Source organism: Rana temporaria, chromosome 7, assembly GCF_905171775.1.
Source record: "Rana temporaria chromosome 7, aRanTem1.1, whole genome shotgun sequence".
Taxonomy (NCBI): Eukaryota; Metazoa; Chordata; class Amphibia; order Anura; family Ranidae; genus Rana; species Rana temporaria.
The window spans coordinates 61,848,801-61,876,559 of NC_053495.1; the positions used below are offsets into that span (position 1 = coordinate 61,848,801).

At 45.9% G+C, this 27,759-nt stretch overlaps 1 protein-coding gene across 6 annotated transcripts in view; it reads left to right on the plus strand.

Moving 5' to 3' along the window:
* DMC1 (DNA meiotic recombinase 1) overlaps nt 1–27,759 on the plus strand; it is a 530,416-nt gene that overhangs the window by 482,052 nt on the left and 20,605 nt on the right. For all 6 annotated transcript variants that reach the window (XM_040359476.1, XM_040359477.1, XM_040359474.1 and 3 more), the window contains one exon: nt 2,506–2,622. In XM_040359476.1, the coding sequence (XP_040215410.1) occupies nt 2,506–2,622 (117 nt within the window). The remainder of the gene's footprint in view (nt 1–2,505; nt 2,623–27,759) is intronic.

Genomic DNA, 27,759 nt, shown 5'->3' on the forward strand with positions numbered 1-27,759 from the left:
TCTTGAAATACCTTCGCTATGTCTCAGGTATAGTATTTTAAATGTATTTATTGTGGAAACAAAATGCTGTCAAAAAGATGTTAATATGTAAAAGATATATAATGTTTGATCTAAAAGTGTTTTCCATATCAATAGACAGTAGTGGCCCAAACAGTTGGGGAGAAAAGAATGAAAACTGCTGGGGTCAGAATGATTGTCTTTTCTATTTATTTTCAATCAATTTGCAGTCATGAGCTGAAAATTGTGTGTGATTTTTGAACCCAAAACTCAAACTGTCCCTTTTTTAAACACAGGAGGACATCAGCCTGGACGAGGGTATAGAAAGTGTCAGGCAGGAGGAGGCCAGGTTGAGTGGCACTGAGGAGGTGGCAGGAGTGAGTGGCACAGATGAGGTGGCAGGAGTGAGTGGCACAGAGGAGGTGGCAGCACAAGTTGCCAGGTGCCTCCCATCCGCCTTCCTACAAGAAGGGCCAGGAGGGATATGAGAGTGAGTGAGGCAGCACTGGCCCTGATTAGAGAGGCACAGGCCACCCTCCAGCAGCCTACCACCCCTGAAGAGGGCTATGGCACCCTTGTAATGGCCAAAATGAGCCAAATGTCTGAGGAACAACGCCTCAGATTTGAGCCACTACTAATAAGTTTGATGAATAAGGGGGTGAGGGGGGTACTTACCGAGGACACAGTCATTTGTAGCCACGGCCATCCTCCCCCACCTGCTTATTCTCAACCTCCTCCACCTTCCTCTCCTCCACTTTCTTCTCCTCCTCCTGGCACAAGTACACCTCCAGAGGCACAGGCTCCAGCCAAGTGGAAAGGGAAGGCTACCAGGAAGTGATGGCCTTGCTTCAAGGTGGTCTGACAGAAGGCAGCCTGCTGTAGTACCACAGACTTGGGACATATATCTGACCTGCTGCTGTTCCTGACCTCTGGGAGTCCAGGACCAGATTGGGCTCCCTCCTGTATGTGGTTCTCAATGTCCCAATTTTAGTGTCCACACAGAGTTGCACAAATGGCAGCAGGTTCTTCAGTGCTGCCTTCTATTTATTTTATTTCTAGTCTTTACCAGAATAAATGGTCATTTTGTTTTACAGTTCATACTTGCCTATGTGTTTTTAATCAACCCAAAAATGTTGCTTGTGAGTAGGCAGGTTAACTTTAAAAAAAATAAAAAAGGTCTAATTATAAAAGGGACAGATCAGATAACACCAAACAATAATGTTACAATTGTAACTTGACACAACAAAATAAATAAAATAAATCATGGAGATGACTAGAAATTAAATAATAATTAAAAATGAAGATCTGTATTTAAAAAAATTAAAAGTATCTTGCTATATAAATTATTCAAAAATATTCATGAGATCAGCATGAAAAATGTTACAAAAAGTTAGTCAGAACTCTGTGTGAATATCCGCAGCAAAAGAAGTTCATTATTAATTTTTGTACCATTCTAAAGATGATTTAAATGCGCAGCATTTAAACTAGGGTTGTCCCGATACCGATACTAGTACTGAGCATTTGCGCGAGTACTTGTACTCGCGCAAATGCTCCCGATGCTTCACCGATACTTTATTTTTTTCCTCTGAGTGGGGGCGGAGAGGGGGCAGGGAGCGGTCGGAGAAAGAGACTGAGAGGGCAGAGAGGAAGGCGGAGAGCAGAGCAGTCCTCAGGTATGTATAACATGCCATTGCAGGAGAGCTGCTGCCGCCGTCTAGTTTTTCGGCGCTCAGGGAACATAACAGTTTTCATTTGAATAGCTGGGTGTTCCCCGCCGCGCGTCGTCATAGCCCCTCCCCCTTGTCCAGGCACTTTGATAGACAGATCACCCATCCCAGGATTGATCCTGGTTGATCCTCCTTTTTGCTATTCTTTTTGAAGACGTCTCTTTGTCTTCCTACTGTTTTATATGAATTGACTGTATATAGTCTTGGAGGTATCCCATCCACACAGACGAATCGGTGTAATTTAATTAATTACTGATACACTTTCAGTTACTGGATAGTCGGCCCCATATTTTATTTTATTTTTATGTATTCAGATGATTGAGCCCCACACCCTCCATTCAGAAATCCTACTTTCCTAGAAGCTGTAGTAATGGCTTCTTTAAATGGAGGAGCTCAGTGGAAGACAACTTCAAATAAAAGAGGAACAAAAGAAGAGTACAAGGGAAACATTCTACTGATTATAAGTTATGTCTCTAGTGCTAATTTAAATGTTTTTATTAATTTTTTTCATTTAAGCTACACTTAAATTTTAAGAGAAAAAATGCAGTGCTGGCAGTGGTTATGTTCCCTATATCGATGCATGGGAAGACTTGCATGCATTGCATTACTAAAAAAATACATGTGTGTGCCATAAAACCCAAAGTGGACCTTTTGTTAGACTGTTAAGCAACAATCTTCTTCTACACAGCTCTTTGCTCTGTTAAATGCTAAATTCTCTCTCTAAATATAAAATTATATATCATTAAGTCACAGAAGTTTTTTTGTTTTGTTTTATTTATAGCTTTCAAGCTGACCCAAAAAAGCCAATTGGAGGTCATATACTTGCTCATGCTTCCACAACAAGAATCAGCTTAAGAAAAGGTAGAGGGGAGCTACGCATTGCTAAAATCTATGACAGGTAATTTCATATGCAGGGATTTCCAACCTCTTCAGTTCATCAACCCTTTCATAAGTGTTTCAGATTGTTCATCACCCCCCCCCCCCCAACATGAATTATATGAAAATAATGCGTTAAATACTTTTCTAAATAATAGTATTAAAAAAATACGGTATGTCTGAAGTTTCTCATTCATCCAGGTCATGGCATAGATGGTATTAATCAAACCCAAATCATTTTGTTCTGTAAAGTTGAAGTTTCACAGCTTATACAAGCCACTTTGATAATAAAGCATGGTACACACTACAGGCTTTTTTTTCGTGCAACCCGCGGGATTGCACAAAAAAGACCTGACAGCTCCAGTCGGGAGCCGGTGTACTAACCATGCAAGGTTAATCCAGCGATCTCTCCCACTGAGCTCATGTGTTCTGACAGGGGGACTAAGAGTATATCAAAGGGGGGGGGGGGGGTGATGGCGCTTGCCAATAACACAGATGAGAAATAATTAATAAATAATAAAAAATAGACTAAGATAGTGCTCCACGTATAATCCAAACTCTAAATCTGATGAGCCATCCGAGCAAGACTGAATGTTTCACTTCTAGTCAATAACACCCACCATCAATCAAATAGGATGATGAGGGGGGTACCAATGAGTGATGATTAATGTAAAGCGTGAACCAATAGTATGACAGGTACCACCAACTCAATGTGCAAAATGGCAATAAAATAAATAAAGTTGTTAAAAATATATATATATATTAATATGATAACAACTAATATATATATATAACATCAAAAGTGATCCACTGGTGATGAAGAGTATTTTAAGTGAAATAAATAATAAAATGCAGGTACCGAAACATGCATAAAAAGTATAAAATATATAATGTAAAACTAAATAGTGAGTCTCTGTGAACAATCACCCTCATAAAATAATGTGCAACAAAATATATAAAAATAGTGTGCCACACCTATGATTGAGTGGCGTGTGCAGCCACTTAACGCAGGGCTCGACAAATCCCGGTCGCCATGGAAATTTTTTTTTTTTTTTTTTGTGAAGTCCCCAGCTCTTCCTTGTGTGAGCTGGCGCCATCTGATGGTGGCCGTTGGTATTACAAGTTAAGCATTACAAGTTAAACAGCAATTCTAATGTAATTTTTCACTATTTTCACTGCCATCTTCTTCCCTCTAATTAGAACCCCCAAACATTATATATATTTTTTATCCTAACACCCTAGAGAATAAAATGGCGATCAATGCAATACTTTCTGTCACGCCGTATTTGCGCAGCGGTCTTACAAGCGCACTTTTTTGGGAAAAAATTACACATTTTTTAATAAAAAAATAAGACAACAGTAAAGTTATCCCCATTTTTTTTTTATATTATGAAAGATAATGTTACGCCGAGTAAATTCATACCCAACATGTCACGCTTCAAAATTGCGTTCGCTCGTGGAATGCAGACAAACTTTTACCCTTTAAAATCTTCATAGGCGACGTTTAAAAAAAATCTACAGGTTGTATGTTTTGAGTTACAGAGGAGGTCTAGGGCTAGAATTATTGCTCTCGCTCTACCAATCGCGGCAATACCTCACATGTGTGGTTTGAACACCGTTTACATATGCGGGCGCTGCTCATGTATGTGTTCGCTTCTGCGCGCAAGCTCGTCGGGACAGGGTGCGTTTTCTGTCTCCTAACTTTTTTGGTGGCTCCTAGATTCCAAGCAAATTTGTCAAACCCTGGCGTAAGGAGGAAAGCCGGTGGTGACGTCATCTCCGCTCGTGGCCGAGAGCGGAGATAGCTTGATTACACGCTACATGCTACCTATTCATTCATCTGAGTTGGTGGTACCTGTCGTACTATTGGTTCACGTTTTACATTAATCATCACTCATTGGTACCCCCCCTCATCATCCTATTTGATGGTGGGTGTTATTGACTAGAAGTGAAACATTCAGTCTTGCTCGGTTGGCTCATCAGATTTAGTGTTTGGATTATACTTGGAGCACTATCTTAGGCCTAGTACACACGAGAGGATTTATCCTCTCGAGGATTTCCACGGATTTGGATCCGATGGAGTGTACTCACCATCGGATCGAAATCCCCTTGCGATGACGTGTCGCGCCGTCATAAAAGGAATTCCACGCATGCGTCGAATCATTACGACGCATGCGGGGGATCCCTTCGGACGGATCGATCCGGTGAGTCTGTACAGACCACCGGATCGATCCGCTGGTTCCGATTCCAGCGGATAGATTTGTAGACATGTCTACAAATTTTTATCTGCTGGAATTCGGAAATATCTGCGGATAAATATCCGCTGGAATGTACACACCATAGAATCTATCCGCTGAAACCGATCCGCTGAGATTTTTCAGCGGATGGATTCTATCGTGTGTACGGGGCCTAAGTCTATTTTTTATTATTTATTAATTATTTTTCATCTGTATGGAAAATGATGAAACAACTGCGCTATGTTAAATATAACAAATAATTGGATTAATAAGCAGCGACTAATCTGTGAACAACAGTGGGCAAAAATGGAAAATAAATAGTTGCGCTATACCAGAGATGTGCTGCCAACAAGGAAGCACATCAAACACCCATATTGACCTGTGAAGAAAAATATGTGCCTAAATACATAAACAAATGATTTAAATATTACTGACATCAAAGTCAAAAATACATGAATATGTCACCATGGAGTGAATAGTGTGAAACCACACATATATTAAGTCCATAGAATTAAAAAAAGTGCAATCAGACCATCTGTGAATGGTCCTTTTATTGGTCCTTTCATTCACGGATGGTCTGATTGCACTTTTTTTTATTCTATGGACTTAATATATGTGTGGTTTCACACTATTCACTCCATGGTGACATATTCATGTATTTTTGACTTTGATGTCAGTAATATTTAAATCATTTGTTTATGTATTTAGGCACATATTTTTCTTCACAGGTCAATATGGGTGTTTGATGCGCTTCCTTGTTGGCAGCACATCTCTGGTATAGCGCAACTATTTATTTTCCATTTCTCATCTGTGTTAGCAAGCGCCATCCCCCCCCCCCTTTTGATATACATTGTACCAGTGTGTGAGCACATTATTGTTGTGGCTGCTGCTTATTTTAACTTTAAATTTAAATTATTTATTTGTATCTTACTTTAGTTATATAGGACCTATTGCTCTAGTTAGTGTGGTTTGTGCATTAGTTCCCCCCACTATTTACATTGGCTAAGAGTGCTGATCAGGAGTCGTTCGGCTGCTGGTTTTTACAACATGCGCGTCTGACAGAAGTCGGCTGAATGGCCGGCTTCGCTTCTGAGAGACAGACCGACATACACACGGACAGAATGTCGGCCGGTATATTTTGTACCGGCAAATGTCTCCCAACATTCTGCCCGTGTACTGGGCTTAATGAGTATCAGGAAAATACCCCAGCAGTTTTATGCACACAGATGGCACAATCACCTTAATCCAGTCAATATAGAATGTGCCAAGACAGATGTTGATTGTCCAAGAACAGGGTGGGATGTGTGAAAATGAAGGAACCACTCTATTCTAGTTACATATTCCATCCCAAATTAACAATAAATCACACCTTTTACCATGTAAATTGATTGGTTAGCACCTATGCAAACTTCCAAACGTCAAATAATGGGACTAAGTAACTAGAAGAGGTTGGTTCCGCAATTTTCACATTTCCTGTTTTTGGACAATCAAAATATGTCTTGACACATTCTATGGTGATTGAATTAAAGTGGTACTAAACCCCAAACCAAAAATGTAATATATTGCAGCTTAGCTTTAGATGTGGTTTCTGCATTTATTTTCTTTTTTAGTCTTTTTTTCATTCTGTTTTCACCTGGTGATCTGTCCAGTAACACACCTCCTATATTAGAGTGCCCCCACTCTAGATGAATTTAGCACAGGGGCACATTTGGACAGCAGAATTGTCAAACTAGGGGAAGGGGAGTATTTAGATATGTAAAACAAGTTGAGGAAAGGGGAATAGCCGCTCCAGGTGGGAACCCAGATGAATATCCTCCATTGCAGACAACTCAGGTGCGTTTCGCACTGAAACTAGTGCTTAGTCATAGCTATGACTAAGCACTAGTTTCAGTGCGAAACGCGTCAACAGTCAGGTTTTATTTTGCTGTGACTTGTAGTGCTGTACTTTTAATAAAAGGCTACAATTTGTTCAGAGTGCGGCTGTCCAGAGACAATCTTTGTTCCTGCTTTAAAACAAGTTGAAACGGAACTTCAGCTGACACTTTTAAGCCGTTACAGCAACCGTTTTCTTTCCTTTTGGTGTAAAGGTATTACACAAATGAAAGATGATCATTGTAAGCAACCCTGTCAGTAGTAAATGGTTTGTCTCTGTCCTCTAACTGCTACATCTGCAAGAGAAGTTGTTCTTTTGAAAAGCAACAGACTTACTTGCAGGATCACCAGGTGAAAATAAAGGATAGAAAGCCTAAAAAAGAAAACAAATGCAGCCACCACATCTAAAAATTGCTAGGCTGCAATACAATCCATTTTGGGTTTAATACCGCTTTAAGGTGACTGTTACTTGTGTGGATGTTAATGTTGAGGTCCCTGACACATTAGAACTGAAGAAGTGGCTTGGATAAGCTGAAAGGCATCTTTGACGAAAGGTGCCTTTTTTGTAAAAGAAAAAGTAATACCTACATTTCCTTTTTATATATAAATGCATGGGTTATATTCTTTTATATTTTGAGCTAAGAAGGGTCTCCGATAAGAAGCTCTCCTCCAAAATATTATTAGGTTGGACATTTAGCTGCACGATTAATCATTAAAAAAATTGCGACCTCGATTCAACTCTCTCACAATCTTAATCTGGCATTTCCACGATTCATGTAACAATTGCAGAGCCATTCTCTGCTCAGATTTGTAAAGAGATAAAAATAAACATTGTATCATTTGGTTATTTTAGATCAAATGAATGAACTTTGGTCTACAAAGGAGGTCAGTTTAACCAATTAAAGACTTGACACTTTGCTGGTTACAAGTTAAAATCATTTTTTTCTCTTCCGTTCATGGACGGACACAGCAGCAATTGACCTTGGGTTTATATCCGCTTCCTTCAGGAGAGTTTAGGCAGAAACAAAGCACTTTAAGTGTCAACAACACTTTCCTCAGTGCAGCTCCTCCCAGGGGGCGTGGTTCCCCGGGTATAACCCACACCCTGCTTTAGCAGCTTCCAGTTTTTTTCTGCCTAACGACAGGAGAGTCAGGCACTCTGGAGTCCTGTACTCTGGAGATTTTTTCTTGCGATTTTTCTCGCTTTTTATTATTTTGTTCCTGCATTTTTTAATCTTGTGATTCTTCTATCAACTGCCGACTGGGTGACAGGCTGGGTCTTCGACTCTTGTAGTCCCCCCCATGTTCGGCCATCGAGCGTGTGCTGGCCCTTAGCTCAGCTTTGGGACGTTCACGACAGGCCCCGTTACTCCAGGGATGGCCGGGGGGAACATCTTGTTCTAGGGCACACATATGACCGGTCTTTTATGGCTTTGTCACAGTGTGTCTGGCCAACAGCCATGCCGTTTAGCGGACGTTGGATCTGTCTGGGATACCTCCAGCCGATGGTCGCAGGACGGGTAAGTAGTGGCCCTTGCTCAGGTAAGTGGTCTGGCTGGTGTTTTCCTGGGGAGGTCGAATAAGGGTCCGCCCTGCTTTCCTCTCTCCCTTCCTCTCCCTCCTTCCCCATGCTGGGTGGCGGCTGTAAGGGAGGGGGTCCGCCTGAGGCTCTGTTACTACGGGGGCTGTGCTGCTGTGCAGGGCCGTCTTTAATATGGTTTGGGCCCTGGGCAAAACATTTTTTGGGCCCCCCTCCAGCTTATTTTGGGCCTGGCTGGTTCACATGTATGTGTTTTGGCGGCCCTCATTTGTGCAGGCACAGCAGCCCATTGATTTGAATGGGCTGCCATGCCTTCGTTTCCTGCAGAAAAAAGGTGCATTCAGCATTTTAAAAATACAGTTGCCTTGAAATGCATTCTGCTTTTGCACCATGCTCCTTACCTGCAGTTCTTGCACACACAAACGCACTGTGTTTTTAAAAGCGTGACCTAAACATCTAAAAATGCAGCAAGTTTGACAGTGCGGGAACTGCAGATAAGTCACAGCAGACAGCAGAATGGACAGACAGTGCTGTATTTCAGTGCTTGATGGGCATAGGTGTGCCGTGTTACATGAGGCATGCGCTTTTCTTTGCAGGAAACGCAGGCATGGCGGCCTATTCAAATGAATGGGCTGCTGTGCCTGCGCAAATGTGGGCCGCCAAAACACATACATGTGAACCAGCCAGGCCCAAAATAAGCCCATCAAGCAGTTAAATACAGACCGTAATGCCATGTGCTCTGAGGCCTTACTCCCTTACTCCCATGGTTCTAAAGCAGAATGGACAGACGGTGCTGTGACCCCCATGCCATGCCATGTGTAAAATAGAGGAACTTTTTAAAACACTGACCAGACCTGCAGTGAATCATCAAATATTATAAAGACTTTGGGCACACTCTACAGAAAACTTCTATTTACAATATAGATTAGCAAACAGTGACAGACCTTGAGGAGCAGGACATGAAGAAGTCCGCCTCGGGAAGAGCAAACTGGGGATGTTATAAAATCACATTCTAATTCACTTTTATATACAAGCAGCACCCAGTGGCAGGAAGGGAGAAGTGCACGTCTAAAGGGAAGCCAGGGGTGCTGTACATTTTAAAACGCTGGGAAGGGAAGCAGTACTGTCACTGGCTGCGTGCCGCTGATGATTTTCAGCCTGATTTGTGGGCAGCACAGGGGCTTAACGGGCAGCAGGGCCACCATCAGGAATTATGGGGCCCCTTACACAGCTTCAGGCATGGCCTCCTGGAGCAGAGAACCGGAGGGGGGGGGGGTGCTGCCGCCTGAAATTGAGAAGCGGGGGGGCTGCCGCGAATTTAGAAGCGGGGGGCCCTTTACAAAAAAAATAAGAACTAAAGAAAAATATATATAAAAAAAAAAAGGGGTGTAGCCATCCGGGGGCCCTGGGGACCTCTGGGCCCTTTAATAAAAAGAAAAAAAGAAAGAAAAAATATATATAACAAATATTTTTTTTTTAAAAAGGGGGTTGCCATCTGGGGCCCTGGGGACCTCTGGGCCCTTTAATCATGTTTTTTATATACAAATAAATTATAAAAAAGGGGGGTTGCCATTCGGGACCTCTGGGCCCTTTAATAAAAAATAAAATAAAAAAAATATATATAAGAAAGAAACATTTATAAAAAAAAGGGGGGGGGGTTGCCATCCAGGGCCCTGGGGACCTCTGTGCCCTTTAATAAAAAAACATATAAACAAAAATAAAAAAATAAACATTTATAAAAAATAAATAAAAAAAGGTTGTTTGCCACATGGGGCCCTGGGGACCTCCTGTGCCCTTTAATAAAAAATATATATACTGTATATATAAAAAAAGAAATAAAATATAAAAAAAAATATTTTTTTTATAAAAAAAAGGGGGTTGCCATCCGGGGACCTCTGGGTCCTTTAATAATAATATTTATATATATAAATATATAAAAAAAAAAGGGGGGTGTCATCCGGGGGCCCTGGGGAACTACGGGCCCCTGGGGACCTCCAGACCTAAAAAAAATTGTCCCTTTAATAAAAAATAAAAATATATAACAAAATTTTTTTTATTTAAAAATAAATAAAAAAAGGGGGAGGTTGCCATCTGGGGCCCTGGGGGCCTCCGGACCCCTAAAAAAAAAGGGGGTTGCTTTGGGCCCCCAACAGTGACCGGGCCCTGGGCAGCTGCCCCTTTTTGCCCTATGGTAAAGACGGCCCTGCTGCTGTGTGGTGCTATTAATTTTTTGTAGTGCCTTTCCTTTTTCACCATTAAATGCTAACTTTTTTAAGATTCATTGGTGTGCGGCTGTCCATACCCTGCCTTAAAGTTTTTGCCTCATGCATTGCAGGCACCCACCTGTTTCTGAGTGGACATTGATTGCTCAGGTGTGCTCACCTGGAGCAGCAGCTTCTCCCTTCTTATTAATTTGTTGTACTGGAGTTGCTGTGTGTGCTGGGCTGTGTTTTCTGCTGTGTCACTGTTGCTTTAAACACGTGTTTGGCCGCAATTTTGCAGCCCGCGAATTGCTTCCTGAGGGACGGCGCAGAGCGGACACCACTCTCAGCGCTTCAGCAGCACTACAGCCTTGCCGGGTGGTGAGTTACCTGGGGGTCCCCTGCTCTCTGTTTTGCGGCCGGGAGGGTGACCTGTGGGTCTCTGCCTTGCAGTACTAGGGCGGCATAGCGGTGGGTCAACATGGAGTCTGAACAGAGGCTTCTACCCCAACCATGCCTGAGTTAACCCTTAGTGCCCCTGCGGTCTCTGTAGAGCCCATACGGCAGTCCCTTAGGCGTTTATCGCCAGGATTGAAGTGACAAGCGGCCAGAAGGGGGGTAAAAAACCCCCTCCCTGCGCCTGCTTCTGGGGAAGGCTCTGACACGGAACCAGACCCTGCTGCTGCTGGCTCTGGTTCTGTCATGTCAGATGTTGCAGGCTTAGCCCACACGGTCAGTGAGGATGACTCTGCTTCAGGGTCAGCGCTTGATAAGGCGTTTTGTTGGAGCTCTTATCACTGCAATGCGGGATACTCAAAAACTTGAGGACGGCGGAGACATCAAAGATGCCGGTCCCTTTTGGGTTCCGCACGCTGCCCCGCACCGCAAAAGTGTTTCCTTGTGTTCCTTACCTGGACAAAATATTATACAAGAAATGGGATCGGCCGCAGAAAGTTTTTGATGTACCAAAATACTTTGCGGTCCGTTATCCTCTTGAGGAAGACTTTAAAAAAAAATCCTCTGTCAGCGGACCCCCCTGTGTCCAGACTGAACAAGTCTACCACGTTACCTGTGGAAGGGGCTTCCGCTTTTATGGACCCCGCAGATAGGAGAGCTGAGGCTGTGGCCCGCTCCATGTTCACAGTAGTGGGGTCGGCAGTGAGACCGGTTTTGGCCGGAGCTCTAGTGTCAGACAATTACCGAGCAGGCAAAGTCCCTGCTGCAGGAGCTGGAGGCGCATAATGCTCCTGAGCTCTGTGTGGGCCTGGCTGACCAGTTAGTGCAGGGCCTGCAGTTTGTCTGTGAATTGGCCCTGGATACACTCCTCTTGCTCTCCAGGGCCTCCGCCTACGCGGTGGTACTATGCCACCTTGGGTGGCTAAAGTGTTGGTCTGCGGACCAAACCTCTAAAAGGTCCTTAGGGGACTTACCCTTGAAGGGTGCACAGCTTTTTGGGGCGTCCCTGGATGACACCATTATAGATGCTACAGGGGGTAAGAGCACTCTGCTCCCGCAATCTGGGAAGGGTAAGGAGACTCGTCATAAGCAGGGTCCCTCCTTTACCTTCCCCAAGCGATTTTTTTTTTTTGGCCCCAGGTGCGGCAGGAAAACGTTTTCCAGGGTGCTAAGGCACCCGCTGTAGATCAAAAAAGCGCACCTGGTACCGCAAGCCCAACAAGCCTGCGGACAAGCCTGCTTCTGCATGTAGGTCTTCCCCCGCCAGATACTCGGGTGGGGGGCCGACTTTGCAGATGCGCGGCTCAGTGGAGATCCCTCTTTCCGACCGCTGGGTTTGCGAGGTAATTTCCTCGGGGTACAAGAGTTTCTCTCTTGTCCACCAAACAGATTTTTCCTTCCAGCTTCCTCCGGTATGCCGGGTGGCCCTGTCAGGGGCTGGTCAGGATCTGCTGGCCAGGGGAGTGATTATACCGGTTCCTTCAAGGGAACGGTTTCAGGGGTTTTTACTCCAATCTGTTTGTAGTCCCCAAAAAAGGAGGGGGTCCGTCTAATCCTGGACCTTAAGGCCCTTAACTCCTTTGTCAAAGTGCAAAGATTCAGGATGGATTTGTTCGCTCTGTAGTGGCGTCTCTCCATCAGGGGGACTTTGGGGCGTCCTTGGGTACTCAGGACGCGTGCCTGCATATTCCCATACGCGCAAAACACCAGAGGTTTCTGTGTTTTGCGGTTGAAGAGGACCATTTTCAGTTTGTGGCCCTCCCCTTTGGCCTGGCTTCGACACCACAAGTTTTCACAATGGTGATCGCTCCGATTTCTGGCCCTGCTAAGGCAGTGCGGAATCGCTTTTGTGGGATACCTGGACGACCTTCTCCTGAGAGCTTCTTTAAGCTCAGTCTTAGGAGAGGATGGTTCATCACCTGCCAGCACCTCCAAAAGATTCAGGTGGCTACTGAATGTCCAGAAGTCAATGTTGGTACCGTCTCAGCGACTGGAATACCTGGAGTTGGTCCTCGATTCCTCAGAAGCAAGTTCTTCTCCCGACGGAAGAACTCCAGACACTGCAATCTGCGGTGCAGCGGTTAGCGACCCAGATGTGGTCCTCGCTTTGCTTTTGCAAGAGAATTCTGGGTCCCATGGTAGCCTCTTTCAAGGCATTTCCGTATGCCCAATTCCACACCCGAGTGTTAGAGAAAGAGATTCTGTCACGTTGGGACAAGCTCCCTTCGTCTCTGGATTACCAGGTTTGGGTGAGTCGCCTGGTCAGGTCCTCCCTAGTTTGGTGGATGACATCTCCGTTACTTCGGACCAGGAAATTATTCCTGCCGTGCTATCGGACAGTGGTCACGACAGATGCCAGCCTCTCCAGCTGGGGGCGTTCTGGAGTGTCCAGTCAGCCCAGGGGCGGTGGAGTCCCGTCTGTCAATCAATGTCCTGGAGCTCCGGGCTATCGGCTGCAGCTCTCCAAGTGGTCTCTGGGTCTGCAGGACCGTTCGGTCAGGATCCAGTCCGACAACGCCTCGGCCATGGCGCATGTCTGCCATCAAGGGGGCACGCGGAGCTCAGCCACGGCGGCGGAGGTTGCACACATTCTCTGGTGAGCCACAAGGTACGTTCCGGCTCTGTCGGTCGTGTGCATTCTGGGGGTGCAGAGTTGACAAGCCGACTACCTAAGTCGCCAAACACTGGACCGGGGCGAATGGTCGTTGCACCCAGAAAAGTTTGAGTTGTGCCAAAAATGGGGCACTCCAGGCGTAGACCTGTCGTCCCGTCTCAATCGGAAGATGTCACGTTTTGTGGCCAGGTCAAGAGACCCTTCGGCGGACGCGTCAGACGCGTTGGTGGCACCGTGGGGTCACTATCGTCTAGTCTACGCCTTCCCTCCTCTGGAGCTTTTCCCTCACCTGTTGCGCAGAGTGGAAGCGGAGGGGTTACCAACAATCCTGGTTGCTCCGGATAGGCCACGCCGTTCCTGGTACGCAGACCTGGTGCGTCTGGTGGCAGACGTCCCTTGGCTTCTACCCCTGAGAGTAGATCTTCTGTCGCAGGGTCCGATTTTTCTCACCCTGCTTTACAGTCGCTGGCTTTAACGGCATGTCTGTTGGGAGCCAGGTGCTGAAGGCCCGAGGTCCGTCGGACTCGGAGATCTCTACCATGCTACTTGCACGGAAAGTGAAAAATAGGAGTTGCGCTAAAAAACCTTATATGTAAGTGACCATATAAAATAAAATAAAAAAAGAGTTGTGCTAGAAACACCTCGTAATGATGACCAAAGGTCAACTGTGTAGATAGTCCCAATAGATATAAACATACAAAATTGGTGAAAAAATGTGCAATTGTCCAAACAATAAGAAACTAATCCAATTCCGTAGCTAAAGCTGGATCAATATCGGGGAAAACACGTTCAAGCTGACCCTTACCGGAAGAATAGATCCCTATGGATCAGAATAGGCAATCCGTGATGTAACCAATAGAAGATCCAACATAGGACGGTTGAGAAGCTCCCACATCAATGGACTCAGCCCAGTAGAAAAGGAAAAAAAACAAAACAAAACAATAGTGCAAAATCGTATGGCAAACAGACACTCTGGCTATCTCCCGGTGACTAATAATGACAGACACTGAAGTAAAGCTGAAGCACCACCACCATAGAGACACACTGACCCTTACCGGAACTTGGCGACCCTCAAGGGATCAATAATGCATGGTAGTGTGTTACAGCTGTCAGCAGAGAAGCGTTTCAAACTGGTCCTGAAAACGGCGAATCAGCTTCTTGGAATCTGATGATAGAGCTCTGCAAAGACAGCTCTCCAAGTCCAGTGTATACCGGAAGTCTACTTCACGTAGGGTTTGTCATCGTACGTGGAAGGCCTACAGCTCTACGTGTGCAGAGATGAAATGGCACCCCCGCACATTCGTGTTGTCCTGGATTCTGCTGTTCTTACAGCGTGGAGTGGATCAGGCTCTCGCCTTAAGTACGGTTATGGGTCAGATTTTGGCCTTTGCTGTTTATTTTCAGCGGCCGTTGGCGACGCACTCCCTGGTGCGCAAGTTTGTACAGGGGGTCAGGCATGTGGCCCCTCCTGTGCGTCCAACACTGCCTCCGTGGGACTTGAATTCTGCCCTCTCGGTGCTTCAAAGGGCTCCGATTGAGGACATTTGGGAGATTCCTCTGTTGACTCTGTCCCAGAAGGTGGTCTTCCTCGTAGCCATTCCTTCGGTCAGACGAGTTTGGGATCTGGCGGCCTTGTCTTGCAAGGCTCTTTTACTTGGTCATCCACAAGGATAAGGTGGTGCTGTGGCCGTAGCCATCGTTCCTTTCGAAGGTTGTTTCGGCTTTTCACATTAATGAGGACATTGGTTTTACTATCCTTATGTCCTCAGCCGGAGAACTCAAAAGGAGGCCACGTTACTTTCCTTGGACGTGGTGTGAGCCCTACGGGCGTACTTGTCTGCTACAGCTCCGTTCCGGAGATCAGACTCACTGTTCGTGTCAGTGACTGGTCCTAAAAAAGGTCTGGCAGTCGTCGGTCTCCATTTTTAAGGTGGGCGGCCTCCCTTTCTGGTTACGGCGCTTTCGACCAGGGCGATTGATCCCTGTTGGACTTTCCACCATCAAGCGTCTGTTTTACAGGTGTTTAAGACAGCAATCTGGTCGTCAACCTACACCTTTTTAAGTTTTGAAAGGTGGATGTGTGTGCATCTTCGGATGCCTCCTTTGGCCGCAAGTTTTTGCAGGTGGCTGTTTAAGGTTGAAGTTCCTCCATTGAGGCACTCTGGTTTGTTTGGGGTGAAGCTTAATTTGCTGTGTTTTTTCCCACCCCTCGAATTTTTTTGACACTGCTTGGGGACGTCCCTAAGGTCAATTGCTGCTGTGTCCGTCCATGAACTCGGAGAAATGGATTTTACGGTGAGTACAAAAATCCTATTTTCTTTCTCGTGCATCACGGGACACAGAGCAGCCATATACATTACTACCTTGGTTGGTGAATGGACACTGGTAGAATAACCAAAAAAGAAGTGATGCCCTATATAACCTCTCACTTACAAAAAGTACTCCAGTTTTTTCGCCAGCGTCTAAAATGGTGGATGGTCAATTTTTGAGCTCTCTGGGAGCTTTCATGCTGTAATCCCGCACAGGTTCTTAAAAATCAAGGGACAGCATTTCTAGATCTGATCCATTTCAAATAGCTACTATGATAAGATAAATGGTACCCAAGCCTCGTAAAGAAGATTAAAGGATCAACAAGGAGGTTTTGCCTGTAATGCAATCTTCGGGTGCTGGACACTGCTTAGTGGAATTCTGGACACCACAGTGCTAAGGCATTTCCTGCAGGGTGCTGTACATGTCCAAGGGAGTGGACCCTCATGCTAAAAGGGTATCCAGTCCTTGAAGGTCTGTGTGACAGAACCCACCACGATGGGTGAAGGCTGGACCTCTGGCTTAGGCTATTGTCCTGCGGCGGTAGTGGTAAGTGGCCCTGTGAAAAAACAGGGTCCAATTATTATATATTCCCCTGCAACAATGTATTGGCTGACATGTTTTTTTTTTTTTTTTTAAGTTTTCATTGCTATGCTTGTTTTGCCCACTAGATGGCATGGGTTTGCTGCCCTGTGTTTCCCTGCCCAGAGCTGCACAAAGCAAGGGAAGCTTTTGAAAAAAGAAAAAAGTGTTTTGCTTGCAGTGCTTTTTTTGCCCACTACAGGGCATAGGTGTGCAGCTCTGTGTTTCTCTTCCCATTATTGCGCAAGCCGTGGGAAGCTTTTTTTTTTTTTGTTTTAACGGTTTTGCTTGCAATGCTTTTTTTGCTCACTAGAGGTGGTAAGTGGCCCTGCGAAGAACCAGGGTCCAATTATTATGTATTTTCCCCTGCAACAATGTTGCTGGCTGGCAGAGGGGACACAGAGCAGTCTGTCCTGGGACATGTGAGTCCAATGGGTGATGACAGACACAGCCTAATTATGTTGCAGTAGCTGGAACAACAGTTCATTGTATAAGATTCTTCCAATGGGGATTTATGGTACTGAGGAACTTGTGTATATGTGTCACAAATAGGGATGAGCCGAACATACCCGGGTTCGGTTCGCACCAGAACGTTCGAACAGACCGCGGGTTCGCACGAACATTTAGAACCCCATTGAAGTCTATGGGACTCGAACGTTCGAATTCAAAAACGCTAATTTTAAAGACCAATATTCAATTTAATGTTGGAAAACGTCTTTCAGAACCCGGGTCTTGCCCCAGGGAACATGTATCAATGGATTTTTTTTTTTTTAAAACGGCCGTTTTTCCAGAGCAGCGATTTTAATGATGCTTAAAGTGAAAAAAAAAAAGAAAAATTCCTTCAAATATCACACCTGCTGTGTGTCTATATTAGTGGCACGTGTTTAGAAATGTCCCTTCACAGCAAGAAATTATTATAAGAACAAAGTAATTTAATACTGCTTGCGCATGTGCTGTGTGGCAACAATATCTCGATTATTTTAGGGGTGGTGGGGGGGGCCATTATTTTTTTGTGAAAGCAAAATTGTAGAAAAAAGGGCACCCCTCAAACATACTGTAATTGGAGCGCAACAAAGAGCCACGTGCAAAGTATTGCATCAAAAATTGTTATTAGACGCCCCTGTTACACAGGGGCAGAAAAATTTGTCCGTAGGCACAACACAACACTGCAACCCCTCCCAATATCTGTAATTGGAGCGCAACAAGGAGCCACGTGCAAAGTATTGCATCAAAAATTGTTATTAGGCGCCCCTGTTACACAGGGGCACAAAAATTTGTCCGTAGGCACAACACAACACTGCAACCCCTCCCAATATCTGTAATTGGAGCGCAACAAGGAGTCACGTGGAAAGTATTGCACCAAAAATTGTTTTTAGACGCCCCTGTTACACAGGGGCAGAAAAATTGTGCCTTAGGCCACGTGCAAAGTATTGCATCAAACATTTTTATTAGATGCCCCCGTTACACAGGGGCATAAAAATTAGGCCTTAGGCACAACACTGCAACCCCTCCCAATATCTGTAATTGGAGCGCAACAAGGAGCCACGTGCAAAGTATTGCATCAAAAATTGTTATTAGATGCCCCTGTTACACAGGGGCAGAAAAATTGTGCCTTAGGCCACGTGCAAAGTATTGCATCAAAAATTGTTATTAGACGCCCCTGTTACACAGGGACACAAAAATGTGTCAGTAGGCACAACACTGCAATCCCTCCCAATATCTGTAATTGGAGCGCAACAAGGAGCCACGTGCAAAGTATTGCATCAAAAATTGTTATCAGGCGCCCCTGTTACACAGGGGCAGAAAAATTAGGCCTTAGGCACAACACAACACTGCAACCCCTCCCAATATCTTTAATTGGAGTGCAACAAGGAGCCACGTGCAAAGTATTGCATCAAAAATTGTTATTAGGCGCCCCTGTTAGGGGCAGAAAAATTAGGCCTTAGGCACTGGTGGCGGAGCACAGAAAAACAAAATTTCTTACTAGCTATTAGCAAGAAAAGTGAGGAGGAGAAGGATATTCCATCAGCAGCATAACACGACAGTCACTCAGCATCAGCAGTCTCAAAGGGATCTGACATTTCAATAAAAAATTATTATTCAGTAACATCAGCATCAGGTGCTTGGTAGCTGGTGTTGATCCAAGCCTGATTCATTTTGATGAAGGTCAGTCGATCAACAGAGTCGGTGGAGAGGCGCACCCTGTGATCGGTCACAAAGCCTCCAGCAGCACTGAATGTGCGTTCTGAAAGAACACTGGATGCAGGGCAAGCCAGTAGCTCAATTGCGTACTGTGCAAGCTCTGGCCAGTGATCCATCCTCAAGACCCAGTAAGCCAGAGGATTTTCCGTGGGGAAGGTGTCCAAGTCGGATCTTGCCGCTAGGTATTCCCGGACCATGTAAACCAGACGCTGGCGATGGTTGCTGGAACCGGTCAGACCTTGGGGCTGCGGACTAAAAAATTGTCTGAACGCATCGGTCAGACGGCCACCTTCTCCACCGCTTCTTCTCTGACTCACCGAAGCCTCAGCAAGACGTTGTCCAGGGCCAGGTTTTGGTAATCCCCCCGGTTCTGGGAACGCATTGCACAGACCCTTCTGCAAAGTCTCCCGCAGAAGTTTCATCTTCTGCTCCCTCTGCGATAGCAACATAAGGTCCGCTACCTTACTCTTGTAACGTGGATCAAGGAGAGTTGCCAGCCAGTAATGATCCCTCTCCTTGATAGCACGTACACGAGGATCCTTACGCAGGCTTTGCAGGATCAGGGAGGCCATGCAGCGTAGGTTTGCAGAGGCATTCGGGGCAGAGTCCTCTGGGTCACTGAGGACGACAGGATCCGCAGCCACCTCATCCCAGCCACGTAAAAGTCCACGTGTTCCTTGGGACTGTAAATGATCCCTTGAAGACTGCTGCTGTTGATGCTGAGTGCTAGGCTCCACCTCCATGCTGCTGATACAATCATCCTCCTCCTCCTGTGTTCTAGGTGGGCAAGCAGGAACAGTGTCTGGATAAAGGGGGCCTTGAGAGGTAAGGAAGTCCTCCTCTTCCTCCCTCTGTTCTGCCTCAAGGGCCCTGTCCATTATTCCACGTAGGGTGTGCTCCAACATGTGAATAAGCGGGACAGTCTCACTGATGCATGCACTGTCACTGCTCACCATCCTCGTGGCCTCCTTTAAATGGTGACAGGACGGTGCATGCATCCCTGATCAAGGCCCACTGGCGTGGTGAAAAAAAACCAAGCTCCCCTGAGACAGTTCTGCTGCCATATTGGCACAGGTACTCATTGATGGCCCTCTGCTGCGTGTGCAGCCGCTGCAGCATGGCCAACGTAGAGTTCCATCTGGTGGGCATGTCACAGATTAGGCGGTTCTTGGGCAGGTTGTATTCCCTCTGGAGGTCTGTCAGCTGAGCAGTGGCATTATATGACCTCCGGAAATGCACACAGACTTTCCTGGCCTGCTTCGGGACATCCTGCAAGCCCGGGTACCTGCCCAAGAACCGCTGCACCACCAAATTGAGAACATGCGCAAAACAGGGCACATGGGTGAGTTTTCCCTGTCGCAGGGCAGAGAGGAGGTTGGTGCCATTATCGCGGACCACCATTCCAGGCTTCAGCTGGCGTGGCGTCAACCACCTCTGAGCCTGCCCCTGCAGAGCTGAAAGAACCTCTTCCCCAGTGTGGCTCCTGTCTCCCAAGCACACCAGCTCTAGCACCGCATGGCATCTCTTGGCCTGCATTCCTGCGTAGCCCCTCGTACGCCTACGGAGCACGGCTGGTTCTGAGGAAACATCGCCACAGGAAGAGGCCACAGAGGAAGAAGAGGAGGGGGTGGAGGAGAGAGGTGTGTCACAAGCAGCAGTAGTGTTTTGGAGGCGTGGTGGCGGAACAACCTCCAAAACTACTGTACCTTGCCCTGCGTCCTTCCCAGCTGCCAGCAGAGTCACCCAATGGGCCGTAAAAGACAGGTAACGTCCCTGTCCATGCCTGCTGGACCATGAGTCAGCGGTAAGATGCACCTTACCACTGACCGCCCTGTCCAGCGAGGCATGGACATTGCCTTCCAAATGCCGGTAGAGAGCCGGAATCGCCTTTCGTGGCGTTTGGGTACTTGCCACTGAGGTACTGCACATTCCACAAACTCACGAACTCACAAACTCACGAAGGGGGCAGAATCTACCAACTGAAAAGGTAACAGTTGAAGTGCTAGCAATTTTGCTAAGCTAGCATTCAACCGCTGGGCATGAGGATGGCTGGGAGTGTACTTCTTTCGGCGCTGCAGCAGCTGGGGCAGGGAAATTTGTCTGGTACTATCAGTAGATTGCCCGCATGTACTACCACTACTAGGTTGTGACACACCTATTTCTACAACTTCAGTGCAGGCTTCAGAGAGGACTGGGGGTCTAGTGGGGTTGGAGGTCACAGAAGGGCAAGGGGAGGTACGCTTTGGTCTTTGGTGTGGGTCTTTCTGGTATGCTTGCCAACGAGCTGCATGGCAGCTCGACATATGTCTGGACAAGCATGTGGTGCCCAAGCAGGTGATGTTTTGGCCACGCGAGATACGCTTGAGACATATGTTGCGAACAGCAAAGGTACGATCTGATGGACATGTTTCAAAAAAGGCCCACACCAAAGAACTTTTGCTGTACCGTTGAGACACAGCAGTGCCACGTAATGCAGTTGGTGTGCTGCCCTTAAGCTGACCCCTGGAGGGCATCCTGCCTCTTTGAAGATGTGCCTGTGCCTCCGCCTCCTCCTCTTCCTCCTCTTCCTCCTCCTCTCTCCTATCAGGCACCCAGGTAGAGTCAGTGACCCCATCATCCCCTCCCTCCTCATCATCACTGTCGACAACCTGGCAGTATGCTCCAGCTGGGGGAACATCACTCCCAGATTGTTGTCCCTCTCGGCCACCCCCTCTCCCTGGGCTCACATCAATGCCTTCCTCTATCTGTGTTCCGTCATCGGAGTCTTCAAAACGCTGCGCATCTTCATGCAGCATGTACCCAACACTGTGTTGAAACAGTTCGGGGGACTCCTCAGGAGGACATGGTTGGACTAGGGAAGGAGTGAGTGATGCCATTGTGCAGAGGGAAGAGCAGCTGCTTTGCCAGACAAAGTAAGCTCAGCCTGGGTGAGAGAGGATGAGGACGGCTTGGTCATCCACTCTACTAATTTGTCTGCATGTTGAGCCTCAACATGGCCAGCTCCCGAAAAGAAGGACGAGCGTGTCAAATGGCCACGTGCTGAAGAGGATGCAGCGTGTCCACCACCAGCACTGTTGCCTCTAGATGCAGAGCCTGCTTGCCCTTGTGACTCTCTGCCTCTCTTTGTTGTCCTTCCAGACATTATAATGGCCTGCACAGGACAAAATCAGTACACACACCTCGTAGCTTTAGGACACGTGCAGTAAACACCAAGTAGGTTTAAGTGCAAACTATACAGCACTAGTGAACTGAACAATCCTTATTCAAACAAAGTGGCTCAGGGTTCATACATAAAAAAGATGATAGGAAACAGACACATAGCGTGATCCTGTCTGTTTCCTATCATCTTTTTTATGTATGAACCCTGAGCCATTCAGAGACGCTGAGCAGAGATTGAGGCTGAGACTGCACCTGTGACACGCTGATATATATTTGCTTTGCGGTAAGAGGCTACTCAAGAGGGTGTTCTCTCTTCTCACACACCCCCTTCTTTCTTCTATGAGCACAGATGTGGAGCGGTGTCTTTCCAAACCTATCATCTTGGGCTATAGTGGACTTTGTTTGAATAAGGATTGTTCAGTCCAGTATTTGCATTAAAGACTGCCATTCTTCATTTAAGAACTTTTCTATTCCAAGGACAATATTCAATATTTATATATTTATTTGTTTAAAGTCTAAATTTTGCATATGTCCAGCGCTGCCTGGTTAATTGTGATATAATTCTGACATATTCAGGTTTTTATTCATTTTTTCATCCAGCTATTGATGTGTTAAACTGGTCCGTGAACCAAGTATAATGGCAGCAGCTGCAGTCATTTAGAGTGGCTAGTTTGGATTTTTGGCTCATTGAATCGCCTATTATTTTTTTTTCTTCCAAAAGCACTTGTTTTGCATGGGGGGTTTGCTTGAACACAACTAATTGATTATACAGCACTAGTGCAGTAAACACCAAGTACGTTTAGGTGCAAACTATACAGCACAAGTGCACTAATAACCAAGTACGTTTAGGTGCAAACTATACAGCACACGGGCAATACAACACGTTCGAACACTGCAGCTAGCACAATCAACTGCCTGACAAATAGGAATAGCTGATCTAGCTAAACTATACAGTGTATAAATATATGTACAACACCTGGGATGTATATATATATATATATATATATATATATATATATATATATATATATATATATATATATATATCCTCTACACACTGTAAATTTAACTAAACTGACTAGCCTGCTCTATCTATCTATCTAGTAAAAAAGACACTGTCTCTCTCTCTCTCTCTCTCTCTATAGTACTGATTTTCTCATTAACAACGCTGCAACACACTACATGAGGCCGCCTTGCAGGCTGCCTTTTATAGTGTGGGGCGTGTGCTAAAGCCCTGAATTTAGTTCTTTCGGTGCTTCAAGAAGCTCCGTTTGAGGACATTCGGAAGATTCCTTTGTTGACTCTGTCCCAGAAGGTGGTTTTCCTGGTCGCAATTACCTCGGTCAGACGGGTATCTGAACTGGCGGCCTTGTCTTGCAAGGCTCCTTACTTAGTCATCCATGAGGATAAGGTGGTGCTGTGGCCGCAGCCATCATTCCTTCCAAAGGTTGTTTCGGCTTTTCAGATTAATGAGGACATAGTTTTGCCATCCTTATGTCCTCGGCCGAAAAACCCGAAGGAGGCCACTTTGCATTCCTTGGACGTGGTTCGGGCCCTACGGGTGTACTTGTCTGCTATGGCTCCGTTTCGGAAGTCGGACTCACTGTTCGTGTCGGTGACTGGTCCTAAAAAAGGTCTGGCGGTCTCGTCGGCCACCATTTCTAGGTGGATCAGAGAGGTCGTGCTCCAGGCCTATGCCCTAAAGGGCGATTGGTGCCTCTTGGGCTTTCCGCCATCAAGCGTCTGTCTTACAGGTATGTAAGGCAGCGACCTTGTCGTCAATCCACACCTTCTCAAAAAGGTGGATGTGAGTGCATCTTCGGATGCCTCCTTTGGCTGCAAGGTTTTTTTTTTTAACAGAAAAAGGGCCGCAAGGTTTTACAGGCGGCAGTTTAAGGTTGAAGTTCCTCCGTTGAGGAACTCTGGTTTGTTTGGGGTGAAGCTTGGTTTGCTGTGTTTTTTCCCACCCCTCGAAAATTTTTGACACTGCTTGGGGATGTCCCTAAGCTCAATGCTGCTGTGTCCGTCCATGAACGGAAGAGAAAATAGGATTTTTGTACTCACCGTAAAATCCATTTCTCTGAGTTCATGGACGGACACAGCACCCACCCCTCCTTTTGATTGTACTGCTTGTTTACAAACTGAGGCTGGATGTTCCAGAGAGTGGGATGTACCCGGGGACCCACCCCCTGGGAGGTGCTGTATGGAGAAAAGTGTTTTAACACTTGAAGAGCTGTTTTTTCTGCCTAGTCTCTCCTGAAAGGAAGGTATATAACCCTAAGGTCAATGCTGCTGTGTCCGTCCATGAACTCAGAGAAATGGATTTTACGGTGAGTACAAAAATCCTATTTTTTATAACCAACCTACTAGTTGAAAATGAGAGTACAAAATATTAATATGCAACGTATAATTTATATCTGACTAAATATTTTTTTTTTTTTAAACAAAACAAAAATGTTAGATTACTCCCAGCTTTTTATTGGCTATTACTTTCAATGTGAAGTCAAGAACAGCCAGAATAAAAGACAGTGGTTGATAAAAATCTGTTTCTCACCACAAAATCTAGTGAGAAGAATAAATGATCTTTCTAGTAGTATCACATACTCTAAGGCCCCTTTCAGACGGACGGATAGAATTGTGCTTTTAGCTGCGGATTTTCTATTTTTCTACCGCAGCTAAAAGCACACAATGTTTTCCTATGGCCCCATTTACACACAGCGTTTGCGTGCGATTACGTTACATGCGGTTTGGTGCGAATAGAAAAAATAGAATTGAATGCGTCCAGGTGCGATGTAGCGCAGCTATATGCACATAACCGCAGGTAATCGCAGTCTATTTTGTCAACTGCGGATAGCAGCGTTTTAGAATTCAAGGGACCCAAACAAAAACAAAAAAAATAAAAAGGGTTGCTATGGAAATGAATACCGCAGCTAAACGCAGCCGCAGTTAAACGCACGTAAACGCATGTAATCGCAATGTGCAAATGCAGCTAATCGCAGTGCCTGGAGCCTTGAATTTCACAAAACATTTGTAGTGCTTTTAACTGCGGCAAAACAGCCGTCCGTCTGAAAGGGGCCTAATTGAACGAGGTGGACTACTGCACTACAACACTAAAGTCACAGCGCCACTTGTTGATGCCAGTTGGCACCTTATCGTTTGCACTTTGCACCTTCTCATGGTTGGAAGATCACCATACCTCCAGATTGTGATTCATCTGCACTTCCATATGTATGGACTATTGAATATCTATCTTGTTTATGTATTGTGATAATTTTTTTGTATTTATACACTACAGTCACTTTATCTGCATTTATTGTACTGTTCTGATCACTAATTATATTGATTCTCTGCCTTTCTAAGCAGTGGACCATTTTTATATATCAGTACCTGTAAGTCCACCACTTGAATTGATACATATTGTCACCTTATTTCAGCACTTTACATTTATATTTTTTTGTAGCGCAACACCATTCATTGATTTTTTCCACATACTTTATCGTGGGTAGTGTTTGACCCACACAGTGGCTGCTGCACCATAGGAATTGTTATACTAGACTCCACAATAACGCGGGAATACTTACTCTACCAACTGCACATACTATTCTAATGGCATCCCCAAACGCAATGCACCTGCGCTGCAGCACACTGCAATGCATGGTAATTAGGGGTGCAATGGATCAAAAAACTCACGGATCGGATCGATCCATGGATCAGGAGTCACGGATCGGATCATTTTCGGGTCAGTAAAAAAAAAAAAAAACAACACAAGACAAACAAAAGTTTTTTGTCTTTTTACATTTTTATTAATATTTTTTTTTTACTACCAATGGCGGCGATCAGCGATTTTTTTCGTGACTGCGACATTATGGCGGACACATCGGACAATTTTGACACATTTTTGGGACCATTACAGTGGGAAATATGGCAATTACAGTGTTACTGTTTTACTAGTGTGGGGGCAATGTTGGCTATGGCTATTATTAATAGCCATAGCCAACATTGCCCCCACACTAGTAAAACAGTAACACTGTAATTGCCATTTTTGCCACTGTAATAATAGTCATAGCCAACATTGCCCCCACACTAGTAAACAGTAACACTGTGTGTATAGCCCCTGTAATAGCCATTAGCCAACTCACTGTACTGATGTACTCGGTCCGTCTCACTGTACTTGTCACTGTAGGTTGCATGCAGAGTCAGCACGCTCTTGCAGAATAGAAAAGATCCACGAGCAGAGGGAGGGGTGAGGACGTCAGCGCGCACTGCCGCCGAGTGTACCAAATGGCCGACCGCTCCGGAGCTAGGCTGAAGCCGCGGTCTTTCCTAAGGCCGCGGCGGTGGTGCGTTCCGCGGATAGCATACTGTGCCGATCCGAACAGGTCGACCCGTTCGGATCGCGGATCGGGCACGATCCGTTGCACCCCTAATGGTAATGCAATGTGCTCTAATAAAAGGGGTAATATCCAATTTTAGTCGCTTTAACCACTTTCCGCCCGGCCTATAGCAAAAGGAGGGTATTGGAATTGGCGGCTCTTTCGTGTAAAGAGCCGTATATGATCATTCACGATGACAGGGTGGTGCTGCGTCCTCACCCGACTTTCTTACCTAAGGTGGTTTCAGGATTTCATCTGAATCAAGATATAGTCCTACTGTCTTTTTTTTCCAGATCCGCAGTCTGCGGAGGAAGAAGAGAGTCTACAGATGTTGTAAAAGCGGTAAAGGTTTATCTGCAAGCGACGGCTCAGATACGAAAGACTGTCTGTTTATTCTGCCACAGGCAGGGCAGGACTTAGGGTGGTGGGGGCCCCTGGGCTTGAGTGTTGAAGGGGCCCCCTGGAGCCGAGAATTGGGGGGGGGGGTCAAAGATGTTGAGCGAGGGGGGGGTCATAGTTGTTGAGTGGGGGGGCGCATTAAAGCATTAAAGTTGTTGAGCGGGGGGGGCGAATTGAAGTTGTTGAGCGGGGGGGGGGGGGCACATAAAATTTGTTGAGCGGGGGGGGTGCCTCTCACCTGTGCACGGAATGTGTCGGCTCTCTTCCCTTAAGCAGACATCCACACACCGCTCCGGTTCCTGGGGGTTTTTGCAGTTGTTGAGCGGGGGGGTGCCTCTCACCTGTGCCGACAGCCAGGGCCACAGACTGTCATTAGCCCGGCTGTCGGCTTTCTTCCTTTCAGCAGCCACAGTCCTCCACACACCGCTCCGGTTCCTCCTGCTTCCGTGCTGCCTCCTCTTGCAGTGCCGGAAAATTAACCCTTTTGCGGGACTGCGGGAAGAAGCTGTCTGTGCGGGAAAGTCCCGCAGAATCCGTACGTGTTGGGAGGTATGCGCAGGGCCGCCATCAGGAATTTTGGGGCCCCGGCCCTTACACAGCTTAAGGCATGCATGGGCCCCCTGGAGCAGAGAACCGGGGGGGGGGGGGGGGGGTGCTGCCACCTGAAATTGAGAAGCGGGGGGGCTGCCGCAAATTGAGAAGCTGGGGGGCATTTACAAAAAAAAGAAGAAATAAAGAAAAATATATATACAGTACAGACCAAAAGTTTGGTCACACCTTCTCATTCAAAGAGTTTTCTTTATTTTCATGACTATGAAAATTGTAGATTCACACTGAAGGCATCAAAACTATGAATGAACACATGTGGAATTATACAGAACAGAAAAGTGTGAAACAACTGAAAATATATTTCATATTCTAGGTTCTTCAAAGTAGCCACCTCTTGCAGCAGACACATCTCTAGAACTGTTAAGAGGAGACTGTGTGAATCAGGCCTTCATGGTAGAATATCTGCTAGGAAACCACTGCTAAAGAAAGGCAACAAGCAGAAGAGACTTGTTTGGGCTAAAGAACACAAGGAATGGACATTAGACCAGTGGAAATCTGTGCTTTGCTCTGATGAGTCCAAACTTGAGATCTTTGGTTCCAACCCCCGTGTCTTTGTGCGACGCAGAAAAGGTGAACGGATGGACTCTACATGCCTGGTTCCCACCGTG